At 45.6% G+C, this 27,446-nt stretch overlaps 1 protein-coding gene across 1 annotated transcript; it reads left to right on the top strand.

The window, feature by feature from the left end:
• The first annotated feature begins 288 nt into the window (after nucleotides 1-288).
• On the top strand, nucleotides 289-26,657 carry LOC135237422 (serine/threonine-protein kinase 4-like). Its single transcript, XM_064304559.1, has 11 exons — nucleotides 289-959; nucleotides 2,927-3,007; nucleotides 4,676-4,804; nucleotides 5,206-5,320; nucleotides 5,443-5,607; nucleotides 6,061-6,228; nucleotides 7,065-7,202; nucleotides 7,350-7,478; nucleotides 7,952-8,138; nucleotides 15,047-15,195; nucleotides 24,478-26,657. The coding sequence occupies exons 1-11, from the start codon at nucleotides 916-918 to the stop codon at nucleotides 24,634-24,636; spliced, it is 1,464 nt and encodes a 487-aa protein (XP_064160629.1). The 5' UTR covers nucleotides 289-915; the 3' UTR covers nucleotides 24,637-26,657.
• The last annotated feature ends 789 nt before the right edge of the window (nucleotides 26,658-27,446 follow it).

Below are 27,446 nucleotides of genomic sequence, written 5' to 3'. Positions count from 1 at the left end.
AAAATATAAGAAGCACATACCGTAATGCATTGCTTAGTTTAATTAGACAACTGAATTACTGTAATTAAGATTAAGGAAATACATTGGGATTCTTTAATCTGATTGTTTTGTTAACATAAATAAATAAATTAAATAAATAAATAAATAAATAAATAAATAAATAAATAAATAAATAGTTATAGCTCTCGCCTTACGTTCATTACCTTTCATTTCGAAACGAATTTAAGCGTGACCCATACCACGAAAACAATCGGCAGACAGCGCTCTCTACCTGACACTTCATGCCAATACCGTCTTTGTTCGGCGTGTTCCGCACCCCTTCCGCCCAATAGTAGTCCGACATGCTTCCTGTCTCCACTGTCAGTGATGCGGAAGATCAATGAAGAAAAACAATAAAACTGCGAAATATTAGCGAAAGAGAGTCAAGAAAACCTGGCTGGACGACTGAGTGAGAGTAGGGGGGTTGAGAGATGCCACCTATAGCCAGCTCACAAGATAGCTAACGTTAATGTTAACAATACGTCAGCCGGCTGTATTAACTTCCACGGAAAATGGAGCCAAGAAGCAATTCACAATAACCAGCTATCTTGATAGTTTATGCTGATCAGGTGAACTTAGTGCTGTGAGTCTGGCCAGGACAAAACTATCAAAAATTAAACAGCTTGCTAGCTAACAATTTGTGTAACCTGTGATAAGTGTAATTTAAAACGTTTAGTAACGTACATCAGTTCTGAACTAAGCAAGACAAATTAACCCGCTATCATTCGGCAGTAGTGTAGTGCAGGTAAAGCTAACGCAACGTTAGCCATCAGTTAAGAGTCCTGGCTAGCTAGCTAGTGCCAGCCTTCTAGCTAGTTTTGCTGGACAGTGTATAGCTAGGTAACTACTACACATAAAAGAAGAAAGGACAACGCAATGGAGAACAAGGACAAAGTACAGCTGAGGAATAACCCACGCAGGTAACAGCCGCCACAACGTATGCACACTAGACTAGCACACGGTTTGTCACATATTTAAGTAGATAGCTAAGTTTAAATATTACGCGATCTTACTAAATTGATTATTGATAGACTAGACTATAGAACTTTGCTTGCTGTTTTATGCGGTCAGTTTTTGAAACTTGCGTAGACTCGCGTTAGCTAACGCCAGCTTGAAGCTAGCCATCGAATGGGGAACTAGCTATCATTACAGTCTTTGGACCATTATTACTCGTTATTGGCGTGGTAACGTTATTTCACTCGCTCAGTTTCTGCGTTACCACTTTTGCTAAGTCAGCTATTTTTGTTTTGACAGCTTGCTAACGCTGGGTTTGCGCATAGTAACACAGAGGAACTTTGTGCCCTTCAGTCCAAGCATTATTGGATAGCCTGTGTTCTAATTAGCTAGATAACTTACTGGGCATGATAGTTATACCTAGCCAAGTTAGCCATAGAAAGATATCGGTACATTGTTATCCAATAACATGGTTAACTTTTGGGATGCATATAGTTACACCGTCTATACACTATCTTGTCAAAAATAAACAGAGATGGTACCCTGGTTGTAGGGAATATCTTGCTGTTTTGTGGCGCGGAGAACAGAGTTCGATCGTACTTGCCTCTGCTTGTTATGGAATGTGTGCAGAGAGGTTCAGAAACGGTATTGATTTTAAACCTTCCACTGTTCTATCCGAAATAGTTCGAAGTTTAGTCTTCGGTGAATTGAAGATTTTGCCCAACTATCAAATTTCACAGGATGTGATAACTAGCAGTAATGATGTACTAATTACTAACTCAGGACTACTGTATATGAGCCATCATGCTTTTGCTTCTAGGCTTAGGACGTAGAGCAGTAAATCTGACCAGCACAACTGATTTGATTTTTAGTAATCCTAGTTTGATGACAGACTTGCGTTTGGCCACTGCAGAGAAAAAGATGTTGATCCATCAAGCAATTTTAGCAGGTCTCCATGGCGACCTTTATATCAGTGACAGCTGTGCAAGAATTCCTGGGATAGTGTCCATGGCAAGGGCTCCCCCCCCCCCCAACACACGCGCACACACACAATGCTGTTGTTTATCTGTCTCTAAACTGTATTTCCCTGCTGTTCTGAACCAATAAGGCCCCTGTTGATAATATTATCGGGCGCTTCCAGCATGAACAAAAAAGGCCTGTCACTATTAACTAACTTCCTTTGAATGGCCTCACAAAAAATTCTTACAACATTGGTGGTAGTTTTTCCTCTCTGTTTTTACTGGCCATTTCTAAGATTTGTGCTGAGAAACCCAAGACTACAGTTATCCTATTTATGTATATTTCTTCATATCATAATAATCTTTGCATGTGATCGGTAAGAACAATGACACTGTTAAGCAGCAGTTCTCTATTTTCTGGACCTCTATGAATAATAGTTCTAGTAGTCAAAACTGAAATAGGACAAGCTTCTTAAGAGGCTGGCTGTTAGATGTTTCTGCAGTTTGTCTTGATCACAGTAGTCCGGGGAAGAACAAATGGGTATGGTACAAGGGATTGCGGTGTGCTTGCATCTCCCCAGTTCCTAGACGTGCAAGCGATGCTGTAGTGCGTGTAGAACGAACAGGAGCAAATCCAGTGCTAAAGCTTACTGGAGAGGCTGCTGGGTGGCTCATCCTGCTAGGGCACTGGGTTCAAGGGTAGTGATGATGTTATTGAATCCTGAGCTGGCTGGCGCCGACTGTAGGATGTTGTGGCAATGGGACTAGCCTGACTGGCAGTTAAAGGGGAAAAAATATGGTTAAAAATAATTTTAAAATAAATTCAGGTGTATTATTATTGCTACATTGCAGCACAATCAAATTAGCCTTGCTGTATTCCTGACGGGAGCAAATCGTTAATGTTTGTGAATGTAGCCCTGTTAGCAGTCTTTGAAAAATCTACAGTATGTGTCATCACGTCTCTCTCCTCATAGACAGCTGAAGAAGCTGAGTGAGGACAGTTTGACCAAGCAACCCGAGGAGGTGTTCGATGTGCTGGAGAAGCTGGGTGAAGGGTGAGTACAGGAAATCCATCGTGACTCAGCCTGGTGACTCGGTCACAGCTGTGGGTCACCAAAAACAGATTATCCTGATATCCCTATGCTAAGGATAGCTATGTATCCGGATTATCCTGATATCCTCTCTCATATTCTCATATCATTACCTGCCTGTAGCCATGTAGTTTGTAATCTTTCTTTTGTCTTGCAGTACTTATTATATTACTGTCTTTCGGCCTCTTGGCCATGCTGTTATGGTGAATGAGAACTTTTTCATCAATCTTCCCTGGTTAAAAATGGTTAAATAATTTAAATTATGGAGCGTTGACCATCTCCTTGCTGCAGAGGTGGATATTAAAGGATAGCTATGCCATCGAAGGGTACAGAATCATAACCGATACACTGCTGGAATATACATTAATAATTGTTATCATGGGTGGTAGAACTGTCCTCATGTCTATTTCACATCACCTCTTATTGAGGCTCGATGATGGAATTGGAGATTTGGCCATTGGAAATGGACTTTCTGCTTTGAAATCAGCCTGATTGTACCTCAGCAGAAGGCCCTGTTCACTGGCAAGTGCACCAGCAGCCACAGGGCAACCGGAGATGGCTACTGAGCGTTTTATGAGATGGCCACTGGGTCTAAATGGATAATGGATGTTGGCTAAGTGCCTGCAACCAGGTGCTTTGCTAACCAACCTGTTCTCACACAAATGTAAAAAGATCAGTGAGTGGTAAGGCTAAGGTTATGGTGTTTGCCGTAATGAAGCCTTTTTCTTGTTGTATTTAGTCTGTGGTGTTGTATTTAGACTGTAGTTCAGCGTGTGCTTAGCAACAAGAAAAGCGCAAATAATGGATCAGCTCTTTAACTAAGAAAAATGTGTATCATGCTGAAAGACAGATATATATATTAGTATGACACTTAATCATAACACCATAACAAATTGACCATGTCAAATTGAGCTTTGTTATGTAAAGTTTTGCCCAGAGAAAGTGCATTTCATTGACAGAAGATCTGGTGACCTATATTGTCAGGTACTTTTGTGGGATGTGTGGGTTTTGAACATGTGCATTTTTCGGCTGTGTGTTTCTGTCCTTGCTCTGGGGAAGGATTGTAGTGCCCCAGGCCTTACGCTTTCCATTTCCTGTTTCTCAACTTCCTGTTCAGTCTACTTCAGTGTGTCTGAAAGTGACCCTCCCTGTCAGCATTACAGTCGGTGTCGGCCTGAGTAGGCCACACGTTGACGGTGCTGCTTCACACATAGTCATGTTCGTGGAAGCTTTCCCTCCCATTTTCTCTGAAAAGAGAAGGACAATTGAAATGATGTGTCTTTACATTCACAGTTGTGCTAAACATAAACACCACAGGCATTTATCTTCACTATGAATGTGGAGCAGTCGCAGACGCTTTTGGGTCTAAAATGGATTCCTTCATTCTTCTTAAACATCATCATAGACGATTATTTGATCTTCACAAAACCCAGTCCCTGTCTTTGCAGTGGTGAATGTGATTTTTATTAAGGCTGTATTCTAAGGGGTTAAGACTTAATTTCTGGAACCATGGTTCGTTATGAAATAAAACGTTAGATGGAATATTTGTGCTGGGCACTATACTGAACTAGGATGCTTGACATTTGAAAGTTGAGCCTTGCACTCTGAGGCTTGTCATCCTGTCTTCTCCAGGTCTTATGGCAGTGTTTTTAAGGCTAACTTTAAGGAGACAGGAGAGATTGTGGCTATTAAACAAGTTCCTGTGGAATCGGACCTACAGGAAATCATTAAAGAGATCTCCATCATGCAGCAGTGCAACAGGTGAGCCACATGTCCCTGTTATGTCCCATGGTTATCCCTGTTGCTCCCATCACTATCCCTGTTATTCTCACTGTTTACCATGTCATTCCACAGCTGCTTCTGTTTTTCCCCACTTCTCTCTCTGTTGTTCCCAGTGCTGTCCCGCAATTCTCACTGTTACTACCACAGCTGTGTGACAAATGACAGAACAGATTTTACTTCGCCACTATTTATTCAACCGAAAAAAAAGCCAACATGGAGAAGCCTTCTGTGAAATGTACACCACGTACTCTACCTCATCACAGCTTCTTTGTTTATGGATTTGAAGCATACTTGTATTTCCTCCAATCATATTATGGCTCCCAGGTCTTTACCTTGCCTGGGTATGTGCAGTAACCTTAATGTTTCCACGGTGTTCGCAGTCCGCACGTGGTAAGGTACTACGGAAGTTATTTCAAGGACAGCGATTTGTGGATCGTGATGGAGTACTGCGGTGCCGGCTCCATCTCGGACATCATCCGCCTGCGGAACAAAACGGTGAGGTCAAGGGGCACCGCCCGCGCGGGTTAGTCGAGGACCGCGAGAATCCTTCTCCCAAAAAACCGATGCCTCCCGTTAGACCCGTGTCCCTGTCTCACCTGTTCCCGTTCCCCACGCAGTTAACAGAGGAGGAGATCGCCATGGTGGTGCAGTCGACTCTGAAGGGGCTGGAGTACCTCCATTTCATGAGGAAGATCCACAGGGACATCAAGGCCGGGAACATCCTCCTGAACGCCGAGGGTCAGGTCAAGCTGGCCGACTTTGGAGTGGCGGGACAGCTGACGGTACGGGGACCCCAGTCTCTGCACCCCAAAAAGCCTTCCTAGATTCCTTCTCCCACTGCCCCAGAATCTGGATCTTGCCCCAGAATCTGGATCCCATATCCCCCATTCAATTATTCAAAAAAGTTTCATATCACTATTTTATTAAAAAGCACAAGTGGTCTTTTAGTAGCATGATAAATGATTTACTAGTTCAGGTGAATTGTTTGTCAGGTGCATAAGCAAGGTGCACAGAAAAATGATTGTGCTGCTGGTTGTCTGGTTGGATGGAACGGTGAGCGTAACGATCAGTACCGTGAACGCATGAAACATGCGGACATGCAGCACATTCCTAAATCAAGTGTAAACAGACTGCCTCTGTAATCAGACATGGAGAGATCTGGTGTGTCACCCACTTTGGATGGAGTGTAAAGAGGGCCTCATTTTAAAGTGTCCTCTGTCCCGCCCTCTTTGAAGGACACGATGGCGAAGCGAAACACCGTCATAGGAACGCCCTTCTGGATGGCCCCGGAGGTGATCCAGGAGATCGGGTACAACTGCGTGGCGGACATCTGGTCCCTGGGCATCACCGCCATCGAGATGGCGGAGGGCAAACCCCCATACGCAGACATCCATCCCATGAGGGTGAGTCACCAGGCGATGGTCTGGCCCGGATAGCACAACATACCACAGCTTTGAGGATGTTCCCAAGGTTGTAGGAATTCCACTGGATTAGATCCAGTATTTTACCAGTCTTGGAGTTGACGGACAGCTGTTCACTTGCCGGCGACCACAGATCCACAGTTGACCTACAATCTTTGGGCTTACGTGCTTGGTGTTGCCATTTCATGAATATTGTTTTGGGGGGGGCTTTTCAGCTTTATTGGACAGAACAGTGTAGAGAGACAGGAAGAACAGGGGAAGAGAGAGGGTGAGATGTGCAAAAAAGGTCGCGTGGTCGGGATTCGAACTGCAGACGTCACGGCTCGTAATGAGCATGTGGTCAGTACTCTACAGGCTACGCCACGAGACACCCCCAGTGTTGCCATTTCAATTGGCTGTGGTGTTTAGGTGTGTGACACGTCATCTTGTCTGTAGAAATGATAGAAATGCCATTCTGTGCCCACAAAAAGTGCGTGCATCTTTAAAAGAATCCTGGTTTGGTATTTTTGCACTCAACCCTTTGACTGAATCCTGAGTTTATGTACAGAAAAATCTAATGGAAAAAGATGAATTGATGCATCAGCCTTAATTAGGATATGAAGCCAAACCAGGGACAAGAGCATTATGGTTCCCCTAGTCACTCACTGCTTTCCCAAAGTTCGCCTTCGTAGGAATTATGCTACTTTACTTGCTACTATATGGGCTGTAGGTGACTGATGAAATCAAAACCCTGATAGTCGGTTGTTGTCACACGATCCTTCTGTTTTGATGGAATTTAATCAATCATTGTTTTTGTTTTTTTCCCCCAATCGTCACAGGCCATATTCATGATCCCCACCAACCCTCCGCCCACGTTCCGAAACCCGGAACAGTGGTCTCAGCTGTTCCGAGATTTTGTGTCCCAGTGCCTGGTGAAGAACCCTGAGAACCGCGCCACGGCCACGCAGCTGCTGCAGGTACCCGTCTTCTCTCCAGCGTTCCCCCCGCTGTTACACGCACTGTCCCGCTGCTCCGCTGACACCCACGCGCACGTGTCGAAGCCTGGATGAGGTGAATGTCTTTGCTCAGACTGTGCTCTTGTTCTGTCTTGTGGTTGCCACCAGCACCCCTTCATCAAAAATGCCAAGTCCAACAGCATCCTGAAAGCGCTGATCACGGATGCCATGGAGATCAAGCTGAAGAAACTGGAAGCCCAGCTGAGAGAGCAGGACCAGGAGGATGAGGAGAACTCGGTGCGGTGCATTCTAGTTCTTTCTCTGTCTGTTGTCATAGGGCTCCAGTAAAACTGTGTGGTGTCCAAGAGCCCTGTCACAACCATTTCTGATGTCGTAGAGCAGGAGGCTGCAGGCAGCAGTTGATTACGCAGTTAACCCACCTCAACCTGGTTTCGTTGGTCAAAACTAGTTGCTGATTTTTAGCTGAAAAGAACTACCAGCCGATCTTATGGGTTCCCTATGACCAGGGTTGCCGCTCCCTGTCTTAGAGCCCTGTTATATCTGTGTCTGATGTCATGGAGCCCTGTTACCACTGTATGATGTCATAGAGCCCTGTGGCAGCTGTGTCAGATGTCATCTGACACTATACCATCCTACCTGCCTCACTCTTTTATTAGTCAAGTGTACGGGAGAGCGCATAAGCAGGTTTTTGACGTCTGTGGCCTTTGGACGTGTGTGAGAAAGTGAGTGTTGTTGCTTTGTGTCCCCAGGAGGACGATGAGGTGGACCAGGGGACGATGGTTCGAGCGGGGCCCTCTGACTCCGGGACCATACGGGCAGCAGGGTCCTTGGGGGAGCCGGCCCGCACCCTGATCGAACACGACGGGACCATGGTGTCACAGCTGGGGACCATGGTGATTAACTCGGACGATGAAGACGATGCCGGCACCATGAAACGTAAGCATGACGGCACGACCGTAGTACATCAGGGTTGGCTGCTGCACCCCACTATGACTTTAAGAGCAGCGGTCCCCATCTGATGCACTGGCAGAACTCAATCGCAGGTGCAGCCCTGTAGATGTTCTAGTACACCTCCCCCCCCCAGTAGCAATGAATGAGTACCATGGTCACATTAAGTATTTCAGCAAATGGTTTGGTCCACATGCGGCATGTTATTATTGATTCACATTAAGCATAATATTTGGGGGAACCAAGGTTGAAAAACCTTGCATTGCCACTCATTCCATGGTTTTGTGTTGCAGTTTTATCTGTGTCCACAAGGTGTCCTCAGACTTGTAGTTCTAATTGTGAGCTAGTTTGTCAATTGTGCAAAAAGGTGAACGGGCATACAGGTCTCTCTGAGTCCTTTTCCATTGTCCTCTGTTAGTCCAGATGGAGTTGATGATTCTGTAAGATAATTTGTTGACTAGGCCCACCGATTGTAAAATGAAACATTGGTGTCTCTCTTAGGTTTTAATAGAGTCAGCAAACAAAATATATTTTGAAAGAAAAATGCATTTTATATACAATAATCTTATTTTTACAGTGAAATGTCAAAAAGAACACATGCAGTTGAATAGTGTGCCATTTAAAGTTAATTTAAACAGAATTCCTATATGTGATTTAGGAAGCAGGCGCACAGTAGCTGTTAAGGGAACCGCACTGTGGACCGTAAAGGAAAATACAGGGAACCAATAAATGGAAGGCATTGGATAGGCGTGAAGTAAGTGAACAAAAACCCATAAAATACAGAAGGGCTGTATAAAGAACCCTGTCTTAACTACAGTGTAAAGCCCTGAGAAGCAGGGGTAAGGATGCCTGTGGTAAAAATGAGCTCTCTTGAGTCCATGATAAGCAGCTCTGTCTCACCGCAGATAAAAATATGTAGAGGAAGCAATGGCATAAGAAAAGGGAAGAACATTAAGCCCAACAGACATTAAAACATCTTATCCTGGAGAGTCTGCGTAGACAGTGGATTTGCACAATCACCTGACTCACACAGTCAGTGGTTAATTGAGACCCTCATGAAAGCAGTTAGCTTTCCTAACACATGGAGAGGAAGGAAAGTAAACATTGATGAAGTGTCGAACCGAAAAAAGACAGTAAGTGACTGGTATCCAGTTGGAGCACAGACTGCTTTGATGCATTCTGCACAGTTTGCAGTTTATCCATGCACGCTCACAAAAGGACAACAGATCGACATTTGCTATTTAAAAAAATAGACCATGGTGTTGTTGTAGAGAAAAGAACAAGGGGTGGGGTGGGGGGGGGGTGGTCGTCTGATAGCTGGGCACAAGAGAGCTTTGAGAGCGGTGGATAGTTATCATCCCTGAAAAGTGGGTAACCCCGAATTACGTGCATTTCTCAATAAGCATGCAATCGATGGTGGGGCAGTCCCCTCTGCAAAACAGCTTCAGCAGCTACACGCCACAGGCCAATAACGCACATAACGAAAATTGAAAGGAACTGGCCAAGTCAGCTGCCGAGCTCGTCTGTGGTCACCGATGAGTCAACAGATGGCACAGGCGGTGGTGTTTCGCACTTTTCGTTCAGCCAGGGAAATAAATCACATATGATTTGTGGTGTACCTTGCTGTTGTAAATTACTGTTCCGTTGTGGATGACCTGAAGAAATTCCTGTTGGTCTTTGAGGTGAATTTCAGCAGTATGACTGCATTAATCGTGGATAATGCAACTTGAAAGCATACCAGGAAACCCTCAAAGGCTTGATGCCAAATGCAATCCATTTAACCTGCAGTGCCCACATTTGTGGCAATGGTGCGTGGCATTCGGCCAAGCAATTTCCCCAAAGTTGACAAGCTTCTGGGAGTTGTTAAAGATGTTTTTAAGCATTGTCCAAGCGGTAAGTGGCGCTACGCAGCACTTCTAAGAGCAGAATAATGGAGCGAGGTTCAAAACTACCAATGAAACTCCCACCTGAGCCGTGCCGAGCGAGATGGGGCGGGGGAGAAACTGCTGTGTCATACCCTTCCCACTACCTCAAGATGAACCCGGAGATGAGCATCTCATCAAACACTGCTGAGCTGGCACAGCTCAGGGTGTTGCTGGGCAACGGGAGTTTGGTGCTGCCAGCGCCAGGAACTTGAGGCCGATCTTGAGGGCCACTTCTTTATGGCCTCGGATCTGGTTTGGGACTCTGGAATAATTTCTCTTGGTCTCGGAATTGTTCTTGGAATGGTGAAAATTGTGGACTCGCATTAATTCCGATTGAGACCACATTAATATATTTTTATCTTTGCATGTAAATATTTAGGTATTTGAAGGTATCCGATCCTATAAGAAAAAATGAGGTACCTGGCCAGAAAAAATACATTTGCTCATATTTGTAGTTCTTTGGACTCTGGGAACATCATTGGAGAGCATAAAGTTCCATTTCCAAAAAGGGCAACTATGTGGAGTAAATGGTGTACTTTTTACTTCAAAGAGGCTACAAAGGATTAACTCTGAATTGGGCCCAGGTACAGTAAAAAGTAATTGATCATTAGACCAAAGGTTGTTCTTTGATGTGGACATGTTAAAAAGTCTGCAGAGATGGACCAGCAGCTTGCCAGTATGGGCTTTGTAAGTGAGAACCTGCCAGGGAAAAGACCAGTTGACTCATAAGGGTTACAATGTTGGGTGGTTATTATCTGTCCTAAAATTTGTGCGTCTTTTAAAATATTTACGTAATACATGCCCTCAAAAAAGTTATGTTTCTGAACAACTTTTTTTAGCTAGTTTAGTGTGCCTAGATAACAGTGATGTCAGGACAGCTGAGTGCCAAGATGATATAAACATATGAACATATATAATATTATATGAACCTTGGACAAGTTTACCCTACCCAATTACATTGTTTCACTCTCTAAGGCCGTAATCTTAACTTTAGATATTTGACAGAGGTTAAATGTGTTGCATGCATTCATAGTCAGATATTTTTCAGGAAATCGTCATATGATAGCTGTTTTTGTGACAACTTGTAACTTCAGTTTACCACCTAATTATGCAAGTCTGGTACTGTTATAATTACTGTGAATGTCCCTGAACCCCTGTCTACACCGTCGCTTAAAACATTACCCTTTGTCCATAGTGAAAGCCAATTAGGGAGGCAGGAATTGTCCTTTGAGGATGCTGTCCATGAACTGTCCTTGGAATGAGTTATTTCTGGTGTCTCTGGTTGCAGCTTAGTCGGGCATAAACCCGTCTGATGAACTGAACTGTTCAATTTCCCTTATTAGGTAGCCTGCGTGGTTGCACACATTTTCCAGAGGCTAATGGCCAAGTATCCAATTTGTATAGATTCATTTAAAGAGCAGTGAAAAAGACATTAACAGTAGAGACCATGGAAAGTAACGCCCCTGCTTCCTAAATTAAATTCCAGTTTCAATCTTGATCCGATACCTCGAGATAAGTATCATGTGTGTGAGACTGCTGCTCAGAATAAGTCATTGATTTTCACTAATGGCACTGGGGGGAATTAAATGGCTATTTCTTATCACTGGCAGGTACCGAGCTAATGACATTAGAGACAAATTAGCTGCTAATTGCGTTGTGTGTGTTCTAGGTTTGAAACGTATGGAAGCGATTTATTGTGAACTCCTGTTTCTTTAACTTTTCTTATATTTCTTGTATTCACGATGAACTGTTTGTCTGGCGCCTCATGTGTTGTCATACACGGACCCTGTCATTTTTAGTGACCGGGCTCTGCGGCCTGTAGTTTGGGTGAAATCCCCTGCACCCCTGCATCGCTGCTTCAGTTGGTATCACATTGAAAGTGCTGTTTGTTGTGATTCATTCAATGTAAAGAGACCAATCATTATGAGTTTAGTGCAAAAAAAAAAAAACAAATGATAGATTTGATTGCACTGATGATGGTAATGGAATATGTGTAGAACCGTGATATTTCACAAGTTTAACTTAACTTGTGCGCTTTAATGGCTCCTACATACAAGGCATGTGATTCACAGATCAGAGAAATGGTTTTACAGTAATATGGGGAAGTGGAAACAAATATCCGGAATGGCAGGAATGCAATCATGTTTGTAATTAAGTTTTTACGTTTCTTTCCTAATGAGTTGTCTTTTTTGGTGAATGCAGTTGAGCTAACGTTTTGTGTCTTGTTTGCCCAGTTGGGCTACCACTTTCCATTACTTTTTAGTGTGGTTGTTAGCGAAAGGCACACAATGTGCTTGACTGTCCTTTTAGTGGAGTAAAGACTGATGTATTTATGGGTCTGATAAATCATATTGCAGTACTATCAGTTGTAACTGCCAGTTAAAAATGAAATGTTCTTTTTAATTAAATTGAAGCTTCTGTCTTGTCCATGTGGGCTTCTCCAAATGATTGAACTCCACATTAAACTCTTGACTTAAACATCCTACCTTGCTCTTTAGAGCAAATGTATATTAGTCTGTACAATTCACCTGTGAATACAAATTATTTCAGCATTTAGTGTATTTAGAGCACCCCAGCCCCAAAGCCCTCATTCCGAGCAGCGCTCTGTGTTTGACTGTGAATGTGCACTCAAGTCTGCGGGAGAAAAGAAAATGAGTGGGAGTTAAAAACCCCAGGTTTTTCCTGCCGCAGTGGAGTCCGCTTTGGGGCGAGGTGGCGACGGAGACGGTAATCTGCGCTGACAGATGTGGAAGTGCACAAGTGAATGAAGCGCTGCGTGCCAGAAGAGCTCAGTGTTCCGGTTCAGACTCCACATCCCACAGTGCGGATATCGAGGTCTAGAACAGTGCTCTAACTGCATATCCCACAGTGCAGATACTGGGGTCTAGAACAGTGCTCAAACTGCACATCCCACAGTGCAGATACCGGAGTCTAGAACAGATCTCAAACTGCACATTCCACAGTGCAGATACTGGGGTCTAGAACAGTGCTCAAACTGCACATCCCCACTGTGCAGATACCGGGCGGTTCCAGAACAGTGCTCAAACACCACATCCCCACAGTGCAGATACTGGGGTCCAGAACAGCGCTCAGACGTTGGGCCGCTCGCTTCTTTCTCATTGGCCGTTTTGACCGCACGCTCTGAGATTGCGGTTAACGGCGTTGCGTTCTGTCTTTGTTTCAGTGGAACTGAAACCGCTAACAAGGCGCTTTCCGGCTGCGCCGTTCCCCAGGCTCTGCGTTGCCGTTGGTGCTCTCCAGATGGGCTGTTCTGACGGAGCCTGCCGGCTCAGTGCAGCAGCTGTCTGGGGAAGCGCGGTCCCAGGGAGGGGTTGTCTTTAACTGCGGATCTGGTGATTTATTCATAGGCGCTGCGCTAAGGCCTCGCATTGCCGGATGTAGCGGCTCTGCGGTGTCTACGGGCCAGAGAGGTTTGCTGCTGGCCGGGACGAATGGCTATTGGAGGCGTGTCCTTCCAGACCTCCTTGCCCCGCCCGAATCGCCGTCTGGACCTCGCGGGCGGTCACATGTCACCGCTTTTTAAAAAAACCCGCCGTTCTGAAAAGCGCGGGACCGACGCGAGCGGAAAGCAGCCCCCCGTCTGGCGAGAAACGCGGGCCCCTGTGAGAGGGCGGAGGCGCCAGGGCGTCGCCCGAGCTCACAGACGGAAACGGGAGCCTCGGTTGTGTCGAGGGCACGGGCGTGGCCTGGCCGGGCCAGCGGTCACAGTCCGACGCGCCGCGAGAGAAGATCCGCTGGAGATCTGATACAGGGGCTCTCCAGAGAGAGGGAGAGAGAGAGAGAGAGACAGAGAGGCAGAGAGGCAGAGAGAGAGAGACAGAGAGAGAGGCAGAGAGAGAGAAAGAGAGGGCAAACAGTTTTATAAGATAAGTCATCGCTGGACACCGGCGCCACTGGGCCCTCGGGGGCACAGCGGGAGTGTGCTCGTGCGCGTCGGGCGGCCGCAGCAGCAGCAGCCAGGGCCTCCCCGCTAATCAGGCAGAGGCGGTTTTATTAGCCCTGTCTGCGCGGTCCCCCGGGACGATTTCGCCTGCCCCCTCAGCGGAAGGGAAGCCCCGCCGCGGTCAGCCGTTTATCCCCCGCGCGCGGACCGCCGCTCCAGCGTGCCGCGACTCTCCCAAAACCCGCCGTTTCGAAAAGGGGGGGGGAAAGGGCCGAGTGGGACAATAGGGAGAAACGGTCGAATGACTCAGCGTCTCGTGAATTAATCACGAGCAGAAGACCTCGGCGGGGACTCCGGGAGAGACTCTCGGGCTCTTGGCGGGAGCTCGCGTACGCGGATAGCGCGAGGAGCGCGGTTAAAAGCAGAAGCAGAGCCTTTCTATTTTCACTGTAGCGTGTTAATTATTCAGGAGGGAGGCGGGTCTGTAAGACACGGCGGGTTTACCTGAAACGCCCACGTTTCGGCTTCGCCGTCCGAGGGCTGTTTGCGAATGATGGATTTTGAGCGCAGCGCTCTCTAATGGGCTTTTCTTTAATTGTCATAAACTTAAAAGTGCCCCCGTGGCGTTTCCCATAGCCACGGTGGCTGTAAGCGAAGCTGCTCGGAGCCATTTTCTGTGTAAACGGTCCTCGGGGAAATAAATGGTGTTTTTGTTCCAAAGCAGAACTGAGGACAGTAAGCACTTAATGCAGCCAATTTTAATTATGCATCAACTTTCTGTAAAACTCCAGGACAGTGTTACCCTGCTCTGACTGACTGCCCCGCTGGAGTTCTTTGCTCAGCACCGCTCAAAGCACTAGCATGGCATGCTCTGCCGTTTCAGTGTGACCTGTAACATTAAACTCCCAGAACTACCCCAGCCTGGGTCGTCACGGGGAGCAGATCCACGCCGGAAACGGGGGGTCGCTGGTGGCGTCCTCCTAGCCAGCCTGGCATCGCTCGGTTTTATTACGGCTCGCCCCACCGCCGCGCCCTGCGTCATCGTCTTTCTGTCCCTGTGCCCGCAGGGAGGGAGGAGACCATGCAGCCGGCCAAGCCCTCCTTCCTGGAGTACTTTGAGCAGAAGGAGAAGGAGGCCAACCACAACAGCGGGGCGGGCGACGCCGACCACATCGTGGACACCCGCAAGCTGCCGACGGAGAGCGACATGGACACGGTGAGTGACCTCACGTTACGCATCACACGCGCGAATCTACCCACGGATCTCTATGGTTCCCGTGCGGTATTGCTGGACACCCAGGCCTGCGTTTGATTAATCTGTTCATAGCCACTGTGCCGTTCTCATTATTTTTAATGAACCAACTTTCTGACAGACTTTGAAAGAACTGCGCTCATAATGCAGATTGATTTTTAAAACCGGCTTTAAGTAAAATCTGCTCCGGACTGCTTTTACTGAGATGAATGCAGTGGAGCTTAAGCCGTCTGTTTGAAGAACTCCATAAATATTTACATAAAACTGTCTTCTTACTAATGGATTACTGATTATAGTCATTAATAATGATTATAGTCATTTTCAAAGTGCTACCACTACCGTTGTTTCTGCCTGTAATAATAACGTTTTGCATTTTTTGGGTAAAAGACTTAAAGCCTGCATTGAATCAGCATTTGTCCTTAAATTTGACTTTCAAGTAACTTCTCCTTCACAAAGGAGAAGTTAGTTTTAGTGACTGTTGAACTCTGACTTGAGCACAACAGATTGAAGACACAATCTTGATTGGACGTTGACGTGACCTCTGGCGGTTTCCATTGGTCAGCGTGTATACCGGGTGACTAGGCAGAAGCAGCGCTGTGGAAATGCAGACGCGGGTGGGACTGTCAGGGCGAGGAAGCCACCATTTCACACGAGTGGCAGATTGAGGTGGTGTGTGGTGTGTTTTTTTTTCGGAAGGGTAGGAGCGGGGCGAATCGCGGCTCGGCGACTGGCTGACCTACGCACTTTGACGCCCGAGAGAACCGCTGTTCAGTTGTGTCTGTTTCTGCTTTAGCAGTTTGTCGTTTTTGCTTGAGTTCCCCTTACATGACATGTCTGAAGTGCATCGGGCGGTCAGCCGTTGCTGCTCAGCCCTGTAGTGTTTCCCCAGGGGGGGACTGGTGGCTCATAAAGTGGGGAGGGGGGCCTAATTTTAGAGTTTTCAGGAGCTCGATTCATCCATTTCTGTGACTTTGAAAAGTAACAGAAATATTTGATGGTAAAATAACCATCGTGTTCTTTATTTTCTTTAATTTTTAAAATAAATTTGAGCGTATCTACGTCTCACGCTGTTTGGAATGGCCAACAATCTGCAACCACAGCCATGGTTCATGTGCCAAACCCCACTACTGATTCTGGAGAGAGTGTAGACATCCGTGGTTCTCCTCCAGAACATGTGGTGTCACCAGCCTGCTTCTTTTCACACTGCAGACTGCTGGTAGGCTCGCATAGTGCGGAGTCAAAGGAAGACCTTTCATATGCAGCTGTAACATGCAGTCCACAGGCATCTGATTGGCCAGTGGTGGTTGCTAGATGGTGATGAAACATGGACCCCAAACCTTTCCATATCTGGGAGCTGCAGTAAGACCCTATGAAGCCACAGTCCACATTTGGCTCGGTCCAGATTCTTTTACGAGACTGTGAGACTGATTTTTTAAAAATTATATTAAGTTGCAAAGAGAGGATTGAATTGAGTGTTTCCCTGAAATTTGGAATGATTTATTGAATTTAATACAACAAGCTAAATAAACTCGAAAAAACTGGATCACATTTTCTTACTTCAAATCTCAAGGTTATCTCGTAAAATAAATGGAAATATGACATAATAAATTCTAAGTTTTGGGGGTATTATATATTTGTGCAAATAGTAGATTCAAGTGTGTCTTCATCATCTTTGAAAATAGTCCATAAAATGAGACCTTGAAATGTAAAGCACCCTGTTTTATTAAAGGTGCTGTTTTCTGGGTTCTGAGTGCTCCAGCTCTCCTCATTTCATGTTAGTTTGTGTGAATTTACCCGGGTAAGGACCCTTCTTCCTGCATTTTGGGCTGTCTTGACTGAAGAACCTTTTAAGTCCTCTTTTATTAAATGGGCCAAAGCCCACGTGGCCTTAACTGTGGCTCTGCACCATCCTCGTGGAAAAGAAAATTTTAAAGAAATGTGAAGATAGAAAGTGGAACCATGTTCCTTAATAGGATATGAAGGCTGACTGCACTCGCTAGCCTTTTGAAAGACAAGTGCGTACTTTAGGCGCATTTCACACCTCATTACTTCTTTTGCATTTTGTTTTCTCTTTAATGTCGTGGTATTTGTGTAACGGCCTCATTTCCAAAAATTACGTGGATTCCTCAAAGCTGTCAGACTTTGAAAGAACACTTGTGTTTCTTGACACGCTTGGTACGACATGAAAGTGGCAGATTTATTTTGAGGAGCTGAGCCACCTGACCAAGCCTGAGAAGTTAACGAGGCACAAGTTGCGGCCCCTTGACTAAATTGCAGACCTGTCTCAAGTTCTATTGGCTGCTGACTGCTTTTTTTTTTTTTGCAAAAAACTTGGGGCTGTACATATGCAGTTCCCACCCTTTGAATGTTCAGTTATGCGCAGCCACAGCCATGTTCATGCACAGGCCCACTGCAGAGAGACGAGAGTGAAGACATTTGGGAGGGTGTAGACATCTGCGGTTCTCCTCTGAAACGTGTCACGCACTCCTTCCTTTCTGTCCACAGACTGCAGGTAAGCTTGTAAAGACTGGAGTCAGAGGAAGGGCTTTCACATGCGGCTTTTACCTGCAGCCCACAGGGGCTCGATTGACCAGCCGGGGTCGCTAGGTAGCAATTAAACGCGGACCCCTAACCCCTAACCGGCAGAACCCTCTCGTGCTCTGGGCAACGCGTTCACTGCAGTGGAGCTTGTGGTCGCAGTTGGCACCGGCACCGCCGACCGCTTTTAATGGAAATCCCTGTGCCGTTCTCACTCGATCGTCGAAGGGTTCGAGTCGAGGAGGCGGAAACGTTTGCGAGACGCGGCGCGAGAGGCCCGCGGTCCGTGAAGTTCCGAGCCGTTACCCCCCTCCCCCCCCCGCGCGTCAAAGCAGCGAGCCGAAGCGCTCCCAGATGCCTGTGCCTTCAGCAGCCGAACGCATCCTCCCTCCAGTGGGAGCTCGCGAGCGCTCAGCCGCGGCCTTGAAGACTGCGGCCCGCCTGTTAATCCCCAGCACAAAGCAGAAAGCCCCTTTACGACTCCGCCTTTCATTAGAAGCATTTCCTATTCCGAGCGTCGTCTCCGACGGGGAGTCCATTAAGAAACACTGCTACCAGAAAAATAGTAGTGGGCATGGGTCTAATCTGATTCGCATCTTTCTGAAGACTGACCCTATTGTGGGGTCAAGTGAAATCCGAGGTGTGGAAACCTGGCGTCACATTGGACTCTATTTTATCATATTCATTTGACCTTTATTTTACCCGGCAGGTCAATTAAGAACTTGTTCTTATTTACGATGACAGCTCTGAATTGAGATTCGAGCCTCACATCGACCGTGTAACCAAGACGGCCTTTTTCCGTTTGAGAAGTACAGCGTGTGTCAGACCATTCCTCACTCGGCAAGATGCTAAGAAGCTGACACACGGATTTGTTTTTAGCTTATTGTTAATGCACACCTCACGGAACTGCCAAAAAAAGGTTGACTGATAGATTGCAACTTGTCCTAAATGCTGCTGCCAGAATCTAAAAGAACAAGGACATCTGAACGCATCACTCCCCTGTTCTGGCCTCCTTGCACTGGCTCCTGGTGTCTTTCAGGATTGATTCTGAAGTACTTCCACTCGCCTATAATGCTCTTAATGGTTTAACGGCATATGTTCCAAGCCCAACACTTTGATCATCAGCTGTTTGCTTAATGTTCCAAGAATGAAACACAAGAAATCTGGTCAAGAAACATTTTGTTTTTATGCTCCAAAGGATTTGAGTGCACTGCAAATTGCTATCCACCGGGCAACTCCTATACACAGTTTAAAGAAACCACTCAAGGCTCATTTTTGCCTTCAAATCTTGCCTTCAACTAGCTTTTAAATTTTTTATTTCTTTTTATTTTTTACTCTTAATGTTTTTAACTTTGTTTTATATGTTTTGTCATTCTGTGCTTACTGTGTTTTATCATGTTTTCCTATTATCTTTGGAAAGCACTTCGAGCTGCATTTTAATGTATGACAGATGCTATAGCAATCAAGCTTTTTTTATTATTTTTTACAACCTATGGTGAGAACAGACTGGTGCTTTCAATGCACACAAAAAAAGGATCCATTTATTAGACTATTGTTTCCCAAAGCAATAGGAGCAATAATAATATATGGCTGCGTTGAATTGCCCATCTGAGAAGCTGAGTGTTCCAGGAGTGATGAGCGGGAGGAGGGTTGACATTGCTGGTTTTTTTTACTGGTGTTCCCGAGGAGAATCTTCATGTTCTCTCAGACGGCCATGCGTCCTTCCTCGGCTGTGGCTTTTGCTCCTTTCTCCGGTGTGCACCAGAGTACATTCCTGGGTTTGCCTGTGCACTTACTGAGCGTGTTACAAAGTACAACCGTGTCATAGCGAGCACATGTAACCCTTCTTGCTTTTGTGCATCACAACTGGGCTGATATTTGAAGCACCCAGAAACATTGTAATATAATGAGCACAAAATTCATTTTTAAAAATTACTATACATTTGGCATCTTCAATCCCACCCGAATTTTGAATGTCCAATTCGCTGCTGGCTCAGGAGAGTGAAAACAATCCACGGTTCTCCTCTGAAAACACATGCCTGCCAGCCAGCTGCTTCTTTTCACACCGAGCCACAAGCTGTGCATGCGCAGAGCGGAGGCTAAGGAGGCCCATTCATACGCATGCGCACAGAGACTGGGCCACGAGCTCCCAGACGAGTTGCCTGAGCAAGGAACAGTGCTGCGCCCACCAACTGCGTCCCTCCCAAATCCCTGGGCAGCGCCCCTATGGGGGCTGCCGACCACAGTTGGCACTGGCGCGGGTCAGGTTTGATCCGAGACCCTGGTCCACACCCACGCGCCGCCGAACGCGACATTATTATCTGATTTACCGTAACGATGCCCCCAGCGGGCAGAGAAGACGCGACTCCTGTGCGATGCACGGTTCTGTGCACGCGCTCGTTCATTGAGGGCCAGCGTTGTTTGATGCATAGGTTTTAATAACCTGCGGACTCTGGCGGCGTGTGCTATCGCCTGCCGAAGAGCACGGCTCCCCGAAGGAAGCCTATTCATTATTCATTCACAGCGCACGGCCGTTAAATGAATAAATAAATGCTTATTTGCCCTACGTGTGTCCTATGAGCGTTCTGCTGTGAGGGAGACTGAAATTTGGACAGAAATACTATGTCTGAGGTTTTATTTTTTCTATACCAATTTCCTCACATCGCGCAATATATTAATTTTAATATGCCGGGGAAAATGTTGAGTTTCATTGCTTGGACCTCCCCAAGATTTAGGCTTTAGTAGCAAGATAATGTTTTAGATATAAGGTAATGTTTGTCTTACATTTCCCACGGGTGGAGAAATATTATAATAATTATGTAATTGACTAGGCCCTAGGGCCTATGCATGGCGGCGTGGTTTGTTTCTGAATCCATTTATCTCTGTGAATGTGTAGCTGCAGTCTAGTGTAGTGTAGTGGTTAAAGCACTAGTATCAGCAGTGTTGTGGTTAGGGCCTAAATCTTTTCCCAGTCTATACTCTGTTTGCATTCTCTTTGTGCAGAATAGATAGGTGGAATTAAGAAGGGGTATTTGGAAGTTTATTTTCTTTGGCAGGAAGGTACGTAATGATGTTCATCTGTCTGTGACAGACATATCTGTAATGGCCAGATTGCTGTGGAATTTACTGCGCACATTCACGACCCCAAGAGGAAGAGACCTATCGATTTTGGTGACCCCATGACCCCTTTCCTCTATTGTCACCCTCACTTTCAAATTGTGATCGACACATCTGGAAAAGTAATGTCCGGATTGCCGTGAGATTTACTGCGCACGGTCATGCGAGGGGAGATCGTTGTGCCTTTGCGGGTCTGTGCCCTACCGAGTGCATTCTTTCTAGTTGTGAATGTTGTCACCGTTGCCACTGGCGGAATTAAACGGGTTAATCATTCGTAGGAACAGCAGCGTAGTGTAACAGTTACACCAGTGCAGTGTAACAGTTACAGCACTTCATCATTGCTTTTTTCTTAATAAACGGATTTTTATTCTGGATTTTTTGTTTTACTGAGACAGGTAGACAGTAGAGAGGGTAACAGATAGAGAAGGAATCTGAGCTAAGAATGTGCCGGGGTGGAGGACGAAGCCCCTACCCGCACGGGGCGGCTCCCGTATAGCGCGCGCAGTTCCGGAGTCGGCCGCCGCACGAACTGCGCCGCGTCTCGCCGCATGTAATCGCTCTCGGGCGCGGCGATAAGGGCACTTAATCATTCATAGGAGCCGCGGCGTTCTGGATACACTCTGGACTGTGGGTAAATGGCTGGCCTGGGTGGGCTGAGTGCTCTCTCCTTGTCATCGTATATTCTCGTGTTCTTCTGTAAGTAATGCGCGTCTTCCATTAGCTTTAATACCCCCCTCTTAAGGCCACCAAATCTTTTACCTTTAAATATAAGGTGAGCGGACAGTACTGCCTCTGAGATTAGTGAATGTTCGGTCACTTTGCGAGTGAAGAGGTCTCTTCACAAGGTGCAGCTCTTGTGCTGAGGGAAGGGGTGGTTCCTGGAGGACCCTTCTGGTACTCTCTTATTTGCATACTGTCTCACTTCTTCTCCTCGGCCCTGGCATGTAACTCTCCTTACTCGCTCTCTAACTCTACTCTCCTTACTGTCTCATTCTCTAAATCTACTCTCCTTACCGTCTCACTCTCTAAATCTACTCTTCTTACCGTCTCATTCTGTAAATCTACTCTCCTTACGTCTCATCTTAATATCTCTTCCTGCTCACGTATAAGTCTCTCCTACTCCATTTATCTACTCTCTCGTTCATTCTAACTCATCTCTCCTTCCGTGTCTCTTACTGCATAACTTCTACTCTCCGCATTGCCAGTGTCCATGATTCCTGCAAAGGAGGGGCAGGGTGGGGGCTGGTAGGGAATACTCCTGGTGCCTGCATCTCTAATGAAGAGCAAAGGTCTGACTGCAGAGGTAATGACCCATTCATCTGCGCGGGCTGGATGAAGAGGGCTTAAACTGCGTTTGTATCGATGGCCGGACTTTCTTGGCATCCGTTGCTTGTGATTGGGTCAGGGAAAGGTGACAACTGCCTTCTCTTCTTCCACTGGTCTGCCATGCTGGTGGCTTTGTACTGGCTCGCAGCCAAGAGATGACCCGCAGTTTAATAGTTTATTATATTATTACAGTTTACTAATTAAATGCTTATTACATCATGGTTTAAAGGTTTCCCTTGGGTCCTTATGCAGGGCATGCCATTTACATTCATAATTGTTGTTTGGGAGACCTTTTATTGAACAAAGAGGTTTGAGAATCAGAATTAAGTTTTATTTATTGTTATTCTTAATAATATAATGAAAATAATAATAATAATAATAATAATAATACAGTATTGGGGTTTGTTTGTTTTGGAGGCAAGAGTGCCTGAAACACTTGTTCCAGCTTGCAACAGTTTTTCCTGGATGTCTCTCCACATGCTAACAAAGCTCACATCTGCTTAGCTTCAGCCTTTCAGGAGTGCAGTGCATGGTGGTATAGCGACTGGATGACTGGAGAAACCTTATTTTCCAGGAACTGTTTGAGATTAAAAATAATACATCGGTGCTCTGATAATGGGGTTTCTGGCTGCACTGTATATCGTGGGAGTAAAAATGGGCTTTTAATTGTTTTATGAAATTTAGATGATTTTGTTTAAAATTTGCTTTCAAGAATGATTTATAATGATGATAATGAAATGGATATGTTTGTGAACAGCAAAGGCAGGCTCGGTTGCAAGACCATTGTTAAATCAAAATTAATTTAGAAAGCTTCTCTGTGTAGCAAATGCAAAAGTACTTGTTGCAAGACATTGTTGAGCTATGCTCAGCTAAATCCTGTTTTTGGAATGCTCTGGAATGCTGTCATCTGTGACATCAGACAGTGGTTCTGAAAGACTCAGGAGTATCCGAGCCTTTCCTAAGTAGCACCACTGAATGAAACCCGTCTCTCTGCCTCTATATTTATCCTACTCTTTTTCTTTTTCTACCTCATCTAAATCCCCTTTTCAATATTTCCCCTCCTCCACCACCTTTAGCTGCCAGTCATCCATAGTAAACTGCGGTAGTGTGCGAGTGTAGTCTGAATCGTGTAAAGAGTGGTCATGCAGCATTCATGCATCGATAGGTGGGTCTCTGACCTGGGTCCCGCTGGCTGCCCACTCAGCCCCCCTGCCCGCCCGCTCGGCCGCTCAGCCCCCCTGCCCGCCCGCTGGACCCCAGCCACGCCCCGTATGTCAGGGCCGCGCCCTTCGCGCGGGACGCAGACACCGCTGTTATTCCTGTCCCATTGATCGCGGTGGTAAATGGCCGTATCATGCCCCTAATGTGGCTGCAGAGGACCCGAGGGGCGATCCATCGGCGGCGGGCTTATTTTTGAAAACCTTACCGCTTTCACAGTGGCTGCAAATGGGAGTCTCTATTTTTGGGCTTTTGAATAGTTATTGATGTTTTAGGTACATAGACATTTATTAATAGTGGAGATGTGTGGATGCTTACTAAAATGTATATGAACAAATACGTAATACCGTCACATATGTGGATATTCATTGGCCCCTAAATAGTTAATTTCACCTTTATTTATCTAGGTTGATCTATTTGAGATTAAAATCTATTTGAGATTAAAATCTCTTTTGCAAGAAAGACCTGACAAGATCAACAGTAGTACCGTTTACGCAGCATTTAATATTTGTGAATATGTGGATGTTTAGCTGAGGTTTTTGCAGCTCTATGTATAGAAGCAGCATGTAAACCAGTTTTCAAAGACTTGATACAGGGGCGACATAGCTCAGGAGGTAAGACCGATTGTCTGGCAGTCGGAGGGTTGCCGGTTCAAACCCCGCCCTGGGTGTGTCGAAGTGTCCTTGAGCAAGACACCTAACCCCCAACTGCTCTGGCGAATGAGAGGCATCAATTGTAAAGCGCTTTGGATAAAAGCGCTATATAAATGCAGTCCATTTACCATTGATCTGACCCTTGGCCAGTAGGTATGGACTGTGGATCAGCCTATAAGGTGGTTGTGCAATGTTACAGAAGGTAGAAGGTCCTCTGTGTGATGTCACAGAGGCAGAAAGCTGCCTATGCGATGTTACAGAGGCAGAAGGTGGTTGATGCAACGTCACAGAATCAAAAGGCGATCTGTGTGATGTCACAAAGGCAGAAGGTGGCCTATGCGATGTCACAAAGGCAGAAGCTGACCTGGCTCTGGACCCCCTCCTTTATTTGCAGATGCGGACCTGGAGCGTGGAGGAGCTGCGGGTGAAGCTGGCCTCACTGGACCCTCAGATGGAGCAGGAAATCGAAGAGATACGTCAGCGCTACCAAGCCAAGCGCCAGCCCATCATGGACGCCATCGAGGCCAAGAAGAGGCGGCAGCAGAACTTCTGAGCAGCAGGGCCTGCTCGGTGTGGCCGGGTTCCCACACCGTTTCATACGGGAACTCACTCTGTCACAAAGCTGGACTTTCAAATGCAATTCTTTTCTCATCGTGTTATCATACTTGACAAAAGGCCTGGGAGTGAAAACTGCCAAACAGGCGTTATTTTCATTAATTTATTAAGTCTTTTCCAGGGTGGAGATACTGGGACTTTTTTTCCAGTCATTTTTTTTGTTTTTGTTTTACCATCCTGGTATTTGGTCATTTCTCCCATAAACTGGAGTGCTAAAGAGATAGGGTACTGAGGAACAGGGCTATGGCGCTAGGCTAACAGGTCTGTAGTGCTGGTGCTGAGTAATTAGACTGTGGTACTGCATAACCTGGGTTACACTGGCAGTGTTGCAAACTGGGCAACTAAAATCACACTGTAGAAATCACAAATGCACTGTTCCTATTTAAGTGAAATGATTTTGAGTGCATCGGTGTATATTTTTTGTTAAAGAGTTTTCTACTCTTTCGATGTGTTTTTGGTACATGCTGGCAGTCTTTGGAATCCGGTGCACTGTAACACCCCCACGAGACATTTACCGTGCGTGAGGGCTTGTGCTGTATTTAGGGGTCCCGCGATGTCGAACGAGCGAACAAGCAAACAGGAAAAAAGGGCGGTTGTGGAATGTAGCCGTTGTCCGCGCTGCGGCTATGGGCTGCCCTGAGCAGAATGTAGCCGTTGTCCGCGCTGCGGCTATGGGCTGACCTGAGCAGAATGTAGCCGTCGTCCGCGCTGCGGCTACGGGCTGACCTGAGCAGAATGTAGCCGTCGTCCGCGCTGCGGCTACGGGCTGACCTGAGCAGAATGTAGCCGTCGTCCGCGCTGCGGCTACGGGCTGACCTGAGCAGTAGTTAGCAGGGTGTCCGTTTGAGCGAGCAGACACCGGGCTGCATGGCGGGGCGAGGCTGGAGCTATGGGAGGCTCACCTGATCCGATTTGCTGATGGATGGGGCGGGTGGGGGGTGGGGGCTAACTCGATAAGGGATGGGAGATAATGCACATCGGACACTGAGAGCAGGCCTCAGCGGGGAAATGCTTAAAGGAGTCTCTCTTTTTTTCTTTTTTTAACTGCCTTGCACTTTTTGTGTGATCTGCTGTATTTTCTATTTGGATTTTGTCGTTTAGCCTATTTTTTTACGCTGTAGCTTTTTATCAGGCTCGAGTTTGCTTTGAACTGCTTCAGGGATTTCAGACATTCCAGGGGTTTGGGGAACAAACAAACAAACAAACAAAAAACAGATGTGCTATTTTTTATAAAAAGTTTATTGGTTTTTTTGTTATTGCATATAAAATGTCACTATTTTTTCATAACTGGAATGAGCGTATGTAAATTAGCAACTCAGGTAGGATTTGCTCAGGTTTTTCTTTGTTTCTCGTATCGTTAATAAAGAGAAATGACAATATTCATGACTGATAAGAACATTAACTGTTGATCGTTCTTAAGGTAACCTGCTACTGATGATTTGAAAGGGAATTTAAAAAAAAAAATGTCTCCATATTTATTTTTTTGTAGTTCAATGACGTTCAAAGACTGATTAACGTGGAACCGGGTTACCATTAAGTCCTGTTTAACAAACAGGCCTGTTTTTCAAGTTCAGTATTGAGACGTTTAATTTGAGGTACGTTTAGAAAACATTACGGTCTTTATATTTCGTTTAGTAAATACGGTCTTTACATTTCATTTAGTAAACATTGCGGCCTATATATTTCTCTGGATAATACTCCATTGCCAGCGCCTTGCCCTTTTGTACAGTGGTCATATAATGTCGTCTAAAAAAAGGAACACATTTGGAGAACATTTCGGCTCTTGTGGTTGTGAATGAAGGACAAAATGCCTGGTCAGTCTGTCCTTGCCTTGGCTCACTGTTGAAATGTGTGTGCTTTTATTATGTGATGATGGAAAGTGTGCAGGTCAGTTAACGTTGTCCGATTTTGCTTTTTTTTTTTTTTATGCTTTGTTTATTAAAGAAACATTTTAAGATGTATTGCCTCAGCTTGGATTATGGATTTTAATATTTTTAGAAATAGGTATCAGTATCAGTTATTAATATAAGTTCTGAATGTTCCAAATATTACTTGATTGTTTTAATGCCTTGATTGATGAAAATCTGTTTGACTTTTCTGTTATTTGAGAGGCCTACAAGGACTACTGTGACCCAAAAAAAAAAAAAAAACGGAGTCAACTTGATTCTGTCTATAGCCTCATCTGTAAAGCACTTTGAAATGACCGAACAGTCAAGTGAAATGAAATAAGCTTTGCTTCCCACTTGGCTGCTATTTCTATGACCTTTACTGGCCAAAATAGTCTGTGGATGAATTTTTAATGGGGAGTTTGCTGCAGCTCCTGTGTGCCTTAGTCTTTTTCTCTTGTGTGACGGTGTTAGTTTCATCCTAAAAGTAGCGGCCTGATGGAGAAGCTAAGACCGCCAAAAGTGATGGCGCTACTACTTTCTCTGTCTCAGCTGATTGTTAAAACGTGGTCAGATGTTAAAGTTGTCCGTTCCCCCCCCCCCACCTTTCTAATATAATTGAAAGCTTGAATTACAGACCAGCGGATGCCTTGTATTTTGAGGCTTAATGCCCTTTAAAAATAACTGCCGTCATAGCCAATTCTGTCTCCATAGCCCATCTTGAGTTGGATATATCTGTTTGAACATCCTTATGCTGTTGTGAACTGACATTTTTCAAACAGCATATAGCTTTATTTACTAATGTTGATAACCACTCAAGGAAGGATGAGCGCTTCTTCAGTGATCAGTTTAGCTATCGATA

This window comes from Anguilla rostrata, chromosome 13, assembly GCF_018555375.3.
Source record: "Anguilla rostrata isolate EN2019 chromosome 13, ASM1855537v3, whole genome shotgun sequence".
Taxonomy (NCBI): Eukaryota; Metazoa; Chordata; class Actinopteri; order Anguilliformes; family Anguillidae; genus Anguilla; species Anguilla rostrata.
This window is presented reverse-complemented; position numbering and strand designations above follow the sequence as displayed.